The sequence below is a fragment of the Labeo rohita genome, chromosome 25 (genome assembly GCF_022985175.1).
Source record: "Labeo rohita strain BAU-BD-2019 chromosome 25, IGBB_LRoh.1.0, whole genome shotgun sequence".
Taxonomy (NCBI): domain Eukaryota; kingdom Metazoa; phylum Chordata; class Actinopteri; order Cypriniformes; family Cyprinidae; genus Labeo; species Labeo rohita.
The window spans coordinates 13,029,928-13,042,363 of record NC_066893.1 but is presented as its reverse complement, the minus strand read 5'-3'; the positions used below and the strand labels follow the sequence as shown (position 1 = coordinate 13,042,363).

At 34.8% G+C, this 12,436-nt stretch overlaps 1 protein-coding gene across 1 annotated transcript in view; it reads left to right on the top strand.

The window, feature by feature from the left end:
• The window catches only part of si:dkey-219c3.2 (transcription initiation factor TFIID subunit 4), a 58,814-nt gene extending 51,303 nt beyond the window's left edge, over window positions 1-7,511 (top strand). Inside the window, exon 14 of the mRNA XM_051100255.1 lies at window positions 5,904-7,511. Within this exon, the coding sequence (XP_050956212.1) occupies window positions 5,904-6,077 (174 nt within the window). The 3' untranslated portion in view covers window positions 6,078-7,511. The remainder of the gene's footprint in view (window positions 1-5,903) is intronic.
• Window positions 7,512-12,436: the final 4,925 nt, after the last annotated feature.

Here is a 12,436-nt window from a genome sequence, read left to right as displayed (position 1 = left end):
TTTGAAACCCAGCCATGTGCCTCATAGTTTTATAATTGCGCAAGGTTAGATGGTCCTGGATCAAAGTAATAGGCCGCCATCAAAAAGCTGGCTAGTATAGGGTTAAAGTGAAGTAGAGCAGGGTTGCGTAGCCCGGGGCGGCAGTTCTGCAGAGACTGGGCTGTGTTCGTGCAGAGGCAAGGCGAGTCATTTCCCCAAACGCTGGAGACACACAGCACCCTCAGGCACTCTCTAACCTTTAGAGGCCAGAAGTGCTCACAGTCGTTTGGAGGAATAAGGTGGAGTAATAAGGTTTTTTTCCCTCTCCATTTTGTCTGGAGAGGGTTTTTCTCTATGGTGGTTTGGTCACTTTGAGCTGAAGGGCTTCTCAATTCTAGTCTAGCTTTGGAGTAGCACGACTCGTGCTTGTTTTGAAGATTTTAAGACCTTTACGTCTGGTTGAAGGATACGTTTCATGCTCGATTCATGGCTTTCAGAAACCTACAAGTGTAAGCTGCCTCATCTCTTTAGGGTTTGGAGTCAGTTCCTCTGGAGGTGTTTGCTGTCCTACACACATGAACACACACAAACACAACTCAAGGGTTTACAACACACTTTAACCCTAATGACACTCAAAAAGATAGCTCGCGCACCCTACACATTCCACTCCACGGCTAATGTGGTTTAAAAAAAATACATTTCTCTCAGCGCCTGGGGCACGTTAATGCTCACATCTGTAATATATTCATCCATATCTTTACACATTTATGCAGGCTTAACAAGCTCCATCTCTAACGCACCACTAGGATAGTGGCAAAATGCCCTGAGCGTGTTCACCCACACATGCTAACTGTGAAACGCAGTCTTCCTGTACTGCAATGTCGAGTTGAGCAAGTAGAACTCTCTCTTACTAAAGGCTAGAGTTTAGGTGGTTGCATATTGGATTTTTATTTTAAAAAATGAATTATTTTACTGATAACGTCTGTTGTGCATTTAGTTAATATTTTTTTATCGATCAGTGATAAATAAGTGTCCACAATTGACTTTTTTTAATGTAGTTTTTAAACTGCAAGTTCTTAGTAATATACTCTGTATTTATTATAGTTTCAATTTAATGACTCGTAATGTGTCATATGGTGTAACATCCATCCTTTAATGCATGTGAATGTGCACATAATACTACTTAATTATTTTTTTAGCTTAAGTGTTTTTAAAGATAAAAACTATGTTTTGCAAGTGTCATAAATTGTTCATTTATAAATGTATCATTTTGTTTTTTGGGGAGTCACACCACAGCATTTTACTGCCTGATTTTTTTTACTTTTATACTACAGTTACTTTAGTTTTAAGTTGGTAACACTTAATAAGGTGTCATTTGGTAACTTTAGTTACTGTATTAACTAACATACATTTATTACACTATTTATTCATCTTTGTTAATGTTAAAAAAAACAATACAGTCGTTCATTGTTTGTTCATGTTAGCTCACAGTGTAATAACTAATGCTGACAAACACAACTTGTGATTTTAGTAATACATTAATAAATGCTGAAATTAACACAAACTAAGATTAATAAATGCTGTATGATTCTTAGTACGTTGAATAATGTTGTTAACTAATGAAGTTTTAATTAAGTTTTTGTAATTTTATTTGCTTTTTCTTAGTTTTTGTTTATATAATTTGGCTTTCTATTTAAGTTTTAGTAATTTTAGTACTTCAAAACAAAAATGAGCAACTAACTTTTCTTTAATATTTTTGTATTTTGTTTAATAGTTTTTGTTAACAATAACATTGGTTGGTTGCATTACATGCCTAGTAGCTTTTTATTTCACAAATTTCTTTTAAAGTACATATTTTTTTTCTATAACAGGACCTTTTTTACCACACTGATATTTATTTATGCATGCCCAAAAAAAATATCAAATGATTTTTAATTCAGAATAGAAAAACATGTTCATTATAGAATAAGTTTATTCAAGTCATTGCATATTAATTACATTTTAAAGAACTTGTGATATCCAAGATATTAGCATCATATCATTGACCCATTTATTTGAAGTAGGGCCCTAAAAATTTTCTCAAATTCCTTTTTTCCATTTTAATTCTTCTAGACTTCAATTCTTTTTTTGAATGGTTAAAATAAAAAAAAAAATCAATCAAAAAAACAGCTAATTAACTGAAATCATGAAACTTACAAAATTTAACAGTAATTTATTAAAAAGTTAAAGTTAAACAAATATTACATTTTTAACGCCCATGAAATGTTTTTATTTCTTTTTTTTTATTCTGATTTATTATAACAAATAATGTGTTTTCCATTTAATTTTGTAGTTTTATTAGTAGTAGTACTATCATTACAAATAGGCAATATGTTTGTCACAATTTCTTCAAGTTAAACCAAACTTTTTTTTTTTTTTTTGATTGGTTGCTATGAAAACCTTTAAGATTCTGTTTGTATTTGATATGACGGTAGTATTTTTCATATTAATATTTAATATTAAAAAAATTGTTTAAAAATGTATACAAATTATTTAAAAAAATTATTAAAATAGTCTTTTTGCAGCTTAATATTAACAGACACTAGTCCATATCATGTTTAGATTTAAATGTACTGACCTACTTTTTATTTATCCAAAATTTGGCAAATTCTGTGACTCTCTGTGTTGTACAGTAAATTCCAAGACTGGATTCTGTGATTTTTTTTTTTTTTTTTTTTTTTTTTTTTCCATCATATCATAGGGCCCTATTTAAAGTCACTAAATGCAGCGGGTGTGTTTTTAAGACCTCATTCATAAGTGTATGTTGATTTGTCGACTATTGCGTGGCATTGCATCGGATGTGAAATCACTAGCTAATGTTTTTGTCATACGGCATCGAGTGCTCAGCATTGATTTCATGTTTACTTAACTGAGTGCAATATGTAACCAGAGGCTTACTATCACTTGATCAGTTGTACTGAACTTCCTGGAACAGAATCTTCTGGGTGTGGTCTTGAGTTAAAATTTTGGCATTAATCTCCGATTTCAGTTTTGCAGTTTATTCTTCCCTTAAAGTGCTCCTGACAATTTTCGAATAATGACCTAACATTATCAACGTACAAGACCGCGCACCGACCTGCCCGCGTAAACATGTTGTGAGCTTTGCCAGCCCTGGGTGTGTGTGAGAGTCAGAATCATTCAGGGTGTGTAAGAGCGTGTATGAGGGTGATATAGATCCCACAAAGCTGCAGGTTGTTTCTGTAGGGTGTGGTGTGTGTTTTGTGCCCGGAGGCCGTCTTACACCTTCTCACGTATACTTAGTATTCAGTGAAGGCTAGAGACCCTAACCTCATTCCAGCCGACTGATGTCACGCTACAGACCCCCTGTACGGCTGATGAATACGATACACATGCCATCTTCCTCCTCCTCCTGTAAATTAGGAAGGGCTTTTCCCTCGAGGTGGACCGTGTAAATAATCCCAATGTGGTGACGGCTGGTCGCGAAAGCCCTCGGTTTCATTGTCTTGATTTTATTCTGATGGTCTTAATTGCTTTTTTATAAGAGTTTTGCTCTGATCTCAGTTTTTTGCACTCTCATTTGTGTGTGGAGTCTGAAGATGAAGTGCTTTGAGATACTGTAGTTAAGATCAAAAGTCTGCTGCCCGGGGGCACGAGGTGTGGTTCTCTAGCCTCCGGCTGAGTACAGATGATCACATGTTGTGCAGGTGTGCTGACAAACACACAAAAGCACAAAACCAGAGGATCTTTGACGACGGCTAGGTCTTTATTGCAAAAATGCTCGCATTATGGAATCAAAGCAAGGCTGGGCTGGTTTGTTTCAGATTTAGGTAGCACAAAGACTTCTTAGTACTTTGCTGCTTCAATTTTGGGTGATTTGACTATCTTAAATAGTTAAAACAAAGTGAACTAATCTCATTTTTATCTGAAAGTTGTCTTTTTTCTATTTTAAATTTACATTAAAAACCAACCTAATGATCAATAGATTAAAAAAAAAAATTAATTAATCGCACTTTTTTTTTTTTTTCGCAAATAATCAGATTAAATAAAAGATAAAGCTTAAAACTACAGAAGTTATTGATTTACTTTTTTTGTTTGTTTTTTTTTTTTGTTCTTTGATTAACAGACATCACAGCATCTGGTTATTAGGATATTTTGGCTGCTGTTACTTTAAAAGCTGCCGCTGCTGAACATGAAGTGGATCTGGCACTGCTTTAAATGTGACTCTTAAATAATAAACACTTATATGCAGTTTTAAGGCAGCTTTAGTCGTGTTTTTTGTAACTTCATGACTTACTGACGACATAACTACGACTAACTACACTGTATAAAACAAAAAAAAACAATTTGTTGAGTCAGCTTAAAATAATTTGTTACCTGGCTGCCTTAAATTTTTAAGATCAGTCATCTCAAATAAGTTTAGTCAACTTGAAATGTTAAGTTGTACTAAATGACAACTTAGATATTAGTGTTTGTTAAACTTAAAAGCTGGGTAAGTAACCCAGCTGCCTTAAAATTTTAAGTTGAATTAACTCAAATATCTAAGTTGTCACTTAGTACAACTTAACATTTTAAGTTGACTAAACTTATTTGAGATGACTGAACTTAAAATTTTAAGGCAGCCAGGTAACAAATTATTTGAAGTTGACTAAACAAATTGTTTTTTACAGTGTACATACTTGTAGTTTCCGATGGGTTTGAATATGATACAGCGGCACACGCCGGCAGACGCTACGAGCACAGTATAACGGCTGACAAGACAGGAAGATTCGTTTTTACTGACATATGACCATATTTTTTCTTTCATTTTAACCTGTCAAGTCTGTTCTAATACTCTCTTTGAAAATAGGTTATTTCTTTTAATTTCTTTTTACTATTTGAAGGCAAACACAAAATAATGTGGCCTAATCCAATATTAAAAGTAAAATTAAAAAAAAAAAAAAAAAAACATTTTTCTTTACTTTTTTTACCACAAAATATCTTAATCCAGTCTTTAAAAATAAAAAAGTTGCTTTATGACCTAATATTATTTATTTTATCTGACCAATCCAATATTTGAGAGTAATTTGTAATAAAGAAACATATATTTTTAACAAATCTTTTTACTTTTTAAAATTTAGCACAACACAATCTTTTAAACCTGTCTTTGCGAATTTTATTTAGATTTTTTTTTTTTTTTTTTTTTTTTTCTGTTTTAACCTAAGTCTGTCATAATACAGTCTTTGAAAACAGGTCATTTATTCATTCATTATTTCTTTTACAATTTGAAGTCAAACACAAAATAATGTGATTTTTTTTGTTTTTGTTTTTTTGTTTTTTTAATCAAATTTTTGAGAGTAATATGTAAACATTTTTTTTTTTTTTTTTTTACTTTTTCAAATTTTTACACAAAACAATATTTTAATCCTATCTAACAATCTAATCCAATCTTTGAGAGTAAAAAAAAAAATCTTGTTTTAAAATTTTGTTTAAAAATCTTTTAAAATTAATCTTTATTCTTTATTCTTTATTTATTTATTTATTTAATTTAGCACAAAACAGAAACGTTTTTTTTGCAGTAAAAAAATCTGACCTAATCCAATCTTTGTGAGAGAGAAAAAAATTTAATTTTAAAAAAGAAAAGATAACTTAATGCTAAAAGCCATGACATAAGATTTAAAAAAAATAATAATAATAGTAACATTTATTTATTTAAATTCAGCGTGTTTGTTGAAGTCTGTAGGCTGTTTATGGTTGAGTATAATATCAAATAATATTACAAATATAAAATAAATTGAGCTGTAACAGTGATTTGGCCGCCTACCAAATGTAGCGACCATTTATCATCAATCACAGCCTTGACAAAATCTGAGATTATCAATCTGTCATGTCAAATATGAGCGAACAATGACCATGCCCTAATAAATTCTTTCCCGACTGTCTTTCAGTTTCCCGCGGGCTCCTCCGGATCAGCGACCGGTTCTACCTCATCCTCAGCATCCTCAGTCCGGCAGACCCGTCAGCGCATCACCCGGGTCAACCTCAGGGACTTGATCTTCTGCTTGGAGCAGGAGCGAACCACAGCCAGGTCCATGCTGCTCTACAAGGCCCTTCTGAAGTAGCACTGATCCAGCTAGATGGATGGAGCTCATCCACGCTAACGGTACTCCACCTGCTTGACTCTCAGTAAAACGTTCAAGTCTTCCTCTCCTCCTTCGCATTCATCTCCGGTCTGTGCCTTCAGACTCCCCTGTGTGGCATGAACTCCTCGTTGCTGTAAATCTTCCAGACGTACGCGTTCTGGAGATGAGAAGGTTCTGGAAAAGCCCATCAGAAGGCGGCTGTGGGACACCATGCGAATTTTTTTCCCTTTTATGCTTTTACTTCCCCTTGTTTCGGATTAATGAGCCATCGTTTTTGAGCAATGTTGATCTTTTTATTCATTAACTTGAACTCGGACTGCTTTTACGTTTCAGGATAGAGATTGAGATTGGTTTTATATAAATAGCGGCTGAACTTGTTTTTAACCGAAAGCCTCATTTGCAATAGAGACACTGGAAATGTGAATGCAAAGTTCCTGGTTTTAGAGGTCTAACGAGTCGGGAGTATTTTTTAGTAACTTATAAGTAGCGCATCTTTAAGTCTCCGAGGATCCGTGTGGATGTTTTTTGGTTTTTCGTTTTTTTGTTACTGATTTATGCAAAATGAAGAAACTCTGTGTTGTAAAACACTGACTGTCTTTCATCCTATTGGATGGTCTTTTGAAATTCAGTGACAGGTTTGTCTCGCACACTCAGTGCGGGGTTATAGGTGTGTACGGTTTCACTAGTGTCTGTGTCAAGTATACTGTGAAATGGTGCCTTATGTGGCCCTCCTGGGGCACCATTGTTTTTAATCAAATCCACGGCATGGAATTATCTAATATGCTAATACTAATATGCATCGCTTCACCAACGATTCTAGAGCAGGATCTCTCGTAACTTATTTGTGCAGAAATTTACCCTTTTTTTTTTTTTTTTTTTTTTTAAATGCGTACGTTCAAAATATGGGGTGGTTTTGACAGACTGCAGTAATGATTTTAAAATACTAATGTTGCATTTTGGATCATGTATTTTGTGTTTGATATTCAACTTCACTTTCAATTTAGTATCTGTCATTGGGCATTATTTTATGTCTGAAATACTGAATATTTGTATACTGCCCTTTATGACATGCAGTAGGAGAGGAAATCACGTGTTTGACATTTTGCATTTTGCCGTTGTACAGATGTATGTTGGGAGACGGTCAGCGTTCATGTCGTGTGCAATGATTCCTTTGAGATCTGAGGCAAAGTCTTTTTTCCATCTCTCAGATTGGTTTTAATTCGTATTGTTTGTGCTGGCATTTGGACAAACAGTATTGTTGATCAAGGGATTGTCTTTTGTCTAAAAAACATATCTATTAGAATTTCTATTTTTGCTAAATTTAACAATTTTTGAATGTTTGGTTGGTTTGGAAAAAAGTGCTCATCTCTATTAAATTTGTACTTTTGTAAAAGAATAAAGTTCCTAATTATACTTCTGCCAAGGCTTTCTTTGATGTGGTTTACACTGAAGTGCACATAATTACGAGATGTAATGTAAGTCCCCAGAATGTGTCTGTGAAGATTCAGCCCCAAATGCTCCACAGATCATTTATTTTATCATTTTGAAAATGTCTATTTTGACTGGAATAGAGCTGCGCCTTTACTGCTCGTAACTGGGATACTTTGCCAAAAAACATGTTTGATTTTGATTATCATGTGTATCGCATTGAAATCATGTGTCTGAAATCAAGTTCTCGTTCGTGTCTTATTGCGCTTAAACTGTCAAATACACACAAGTTTGTTAAAAATACACAGTGTCAAAAATGGAGTCAAAATTCTAATCTTTCATCAAAATGCAATATTTTTTTTTTTTTAAGCTGACATCTGTTAGGCCACTTAGGCCATTGGTTAACAATCATAATATGCATTAAATCCTAAAATACTGGCCTATAGTTAATGCAGTAATTTAAAGGAGACATATCATGCCCCTTTTTACAAGACATAATATGTAAGTCTCAGGTGTCCCCAGAATGTGCCTGATGTTTCAGCTCATTTTTTATATAATTTTGAAAATGTCTATTTTGATTGGAAACTGAAACAAGCAGTTTTTGCTTTAAATGCAAATGAGCTGCTGCTCCCCGCCCACTTTTCCAGAATAGAGCTGCGCCTTTACTGCTCGTAACTCGGATACTCTGCCAAAAAAACGTTTGATTTTGATTATCATGTTTATCGCACTGAAATAGTGTCTGAAATCAAGTTCTCTCTTTCATGTCTTATTGCGCATAAACTGTCAAATACGCACAAGTTTGTTAAAAATACACAATGTCAAACATGGAGGATTCTAATCTTTCATCAAAATCCAATAACTTTTTTTTTTATGGCTGACATCAAATAGGCCACTTAGGCCATTGGTAAATGAATCGTAAAATGCATCAAATCCTAAAATTTGGCCTATAGTTAATGCAGTAATTTAAAGAGACCCATCATACCCCTTTTTACAAGACATAATATACAAGTATCAGGTGTCCCCATGTGCCTGATGTTTCAGCTCCAAAGACCCCACAGGTCATTTATTATATCATTTTGAAAATGTTTATTTTGACTGGAAGCAGAAACGAGCTGTTTTTGTGCATGTCTCTTTAAATGCAAATGAGCTGCTGCTCCCCACCCACTTTTCCACAATAGAGCTGCGCTTTTACTGCTTGTAACTCGGATACTCTGCCGAAAAACATGTTTGATTTTGATTATCATGTGTATCACACTGAAATCGTGTCTGATGTGCTTAAACTGTCAAATACGCACAAGTTTGTTACTCTGCCAAAAAACATCTGCTTGGTTTTGATTATGTCTATCGCTCTGAAATCATGCATTTTAAAGCCATATCAGTTTATCAGCATGTGAGTACTAAAGTACAGAATGTCTGTGAAATTTCATCTCCAAATGCCCCACAGATCTTTTATTATATCATTTTGAAAATGTCTGTTTTAACTGGAAGCAGAATTGCGCTGTTGTCGTGCATGTCTCTTTAAATGCAAATGAGTTGCTGCTCCCCGCCCCCTTTTCCTGAATAGGGCAGTGCCCTTACAGCGCTATTACATCAGATACTCTGCTAAAAAAAAATCTGTTTTGATTATCATGTCTATTGTGCTGAAATAATGCTTTTTAAAGGGGTGATGATTGCATCAGTAAGAACTCAGTCCATTGTTTATTTTATTTTACCACGGATTCGTTTATAGTTACCCATAGTGTTAGTGACACAACGCTCGTTCCCTTATCTCAGGGAACTTAGGTTACGTCAGTAACTGGAGCGGCACAGTTCCACGTGGGATTTTCAAAAAGATTGAAACTAAAGGACGATGCTGTGCCGCCTATATTGGATCCGACAGTGATGTCGCAACAGAAGTGTGAGTAACTGTTTTAATTACGTGGTCACTATTGCTTTGTCTCTTCATACAGGTCATTTGATATGTACTATGTTATTTGTGTTTTAACCCTAAATCACAGCGGCGCCCGTCTATGAGAAGTGAATGTACAATATTAGCCAATCGTAGCAGTGGCCGTTTACTTTCGAGTTTACAATCCGCCACGCCTATAACAGAGGGTTCTGATGAGGGGGGATAAAAACAGGACAGAAAATAGCCTATTACATTCAAATTGTTTTTTGATGTAAAAATCTTGATAACATTATAAGTGCACTTTAGGTAACAATACAAAAAAAACAAAGGCAGTTCATGACTCCTTTAAAGCCGTATTAGTATAAACACCTGATTGAGGGTCTTCTGTCGCACACATTCGAAGCACGCACTCAGAAAGCGTCTGTCACATGGCATGTGAGTACTAAACTAAGTTCTCTTTCATGTCTTATTGTGCTTAAATGGTCAAATACACACAAGTTGTTAAAAAAGCACTAAAGTTATAAAGTTGGTTATGTCTGTGAAGGTAAACAACTGGGAAAGAAATCTCAAAATGGTGGCGCGTGGGTGAAAACATGCAGATTAAGGGGTGCTAATATTATAATAAGATCCTCTTTCTACGTGATGGGGGTGAAGTTGATGGGTTGTCCTTTTTCACGTTTTCTGGGTTGGTAGATGCACCGGGAACCCAATTATAGCACTCAGATTTTCATATGTCGTCACCTTTAATATATGTCAAACATGGAAACAAAACTTTGTACGTGATTTTATAAAAAAAAAAAAAAAAAAAAAAAAAAAAAACCTTCAGCAAAATGCAATAACAATAACTTTGTTGTTGTTTTGTTTTTTCAATTAGTCCACTTAGGCCATTGATTGAACTTTTTTTTTTGCAGTTGGATATTTTGTTACAAAAATTTAACCCTGTTATTGGTCATATAGTGAACTATTCATGCATGTCTGGTGTTCAAAAAATCATTTTTATTTAAAATATAATTCTTGTGTTTAGGTACCTATGAAATCCATTTTATTTATTCCCAAATTCCATTTTATGTCCCCCCCCCCCCAAATTCTGTGTTTTCCATTTAAGTTTTTTTGGATTGTCTTTTTTTTCAGTTTCAAATTTTCTAGACTCCAATGGTTAAACTTAAAAAATATTAATCAAAAAGCATTTCTAATTATTTACAAAAAATTTTAAAATGTCACAATTTAACAGCAGTTTAATAATAGTATAACAAAAATTACATTTTTAAGCTTCTATGAAATCCTTTTTTCCATTCCATTTTTTATAATTTCATAAGATTTTTATGATAAAAACCATCTCTAAATAATTGATTTGATTTAAAATAAATATTTATTTATTTTCAAAATAAAAATTTGTGTTGTGCGTTTAGATTTTTCTGGCAAATAAATTGTGGTATAAATTCTAATATATTCTAATAATAATTATTTTAGCAGAAGCAGTACTACAGTCACTACATCAAGTAATATATTTCTGTCACAGTTTCAAGTTAAACCAAACTTTTATTTTGATGGGCTGCTGTGAAGACCTTTAAGTTTCTGTTTGTATTTGCTATGGCGGATTTATGACTGGATTCCGCCCTATAGCACCCTATGTTTAAGCAACAGACTTTTCTTTGCTGATATGTTCCATACTTGTCCAATCATTTAGTCTGAAACTCCACCCCTTTCTCACAACAGGCTGCGAGTTCGCATTCAGATCCGCCTTCATCCAATCAACAACCAACTGTTAAAATCAAGTCATCGAAATACGTTCACATCACAAATTTTTCCGACATATTCACATGCTGCCAGTGGTTTAAAATAGGGAAAGAACTCCAACGATTTATTAAAAGTTCGTTTATCAACACCGATTACAAAAAGAATGACAATTCAAATAAACACATGCCTGACATACCACTATGTTTCATATCAATAATAATCCATTACAAAAAAATGTTTTATTTAAATAATATACATTTGGACCGTACTGCAATATACATCTTGACACAACATCCATTAGAGCAGTATTTAAATTAAGATTTACGGAACGTCCGACGCAGCTTCTCCGATAATGTTCTAGTCCTTAAAACCAAAAACCAGTTGCAGAGCAGCGAGATTCAGGGGGGATCTGCAAAGCCTTTATGTACAAACAAATCAAGAAACGCTGGCCAGTTAAGACAACGCTTAGCGCAACGTATCCGCAATTCAGCCTGTTTACCAGCCACCAAGTTAACCTTTCAAGTTTAATCTCTCTACGAGTGGCTCTGATTGCGTTGTTTTGCTAAGGGAGAGTGAGTAAAAGAGATTGTGGGAAAGTGACCTTAACTCCTGGAGAGAAGTCTGACCCGTCGCCCCTCCGTCTCCAGGCCTTAAGGGGTACAGTAATTCCTCTCCTCTCATCCGGCCCCCTGAAAGTGCCGCCGCGTTCATTAACAATCTGACTAATCTCATTTTTTCAAATGGTGCCTTCATCAAACAAGATGTTGTTTTGGACACACAGGGCACTGTATCTACATTTACTCGAAGCAATTACGTATAATGAATGTTGCGAAACGGCTAGTTTTGAAGCAAACCGGCACCCGAAAGAAAGCGGTGCCATCAGAAAAGCTCTCCCACACGAGTCCAGGTTTCCCTTTAGACATGCTCAAACAAAAAGCCTCTCTGCCCAGCGCCGAATGCATTACCAGACCGTTCGCTTTAGCCGCCACGTAGCCTGAAGTCAAAACGTCTACGCGGCCAACTCCAGACCGCACTTACAAGCAAATGACTTCTGAGAACTGCTCTCGTATCCTTCATGTAGCGAGACAACAGCAATAAACCTGTAGGTCATAAAAGAACTGATTTACATAGATGAGACTGGAAAATGAGAACATTAGATATCTAGATTAAAAATGGATCAGAGGACAGACTTTGTATTTTGTGGTTAATTTTGCCCGGGAGCTCGGAGATCAGACCGCTGCATCATTTGAAAGCGTTCTAGCCGGAAGGTGCGCTCACCACGAAC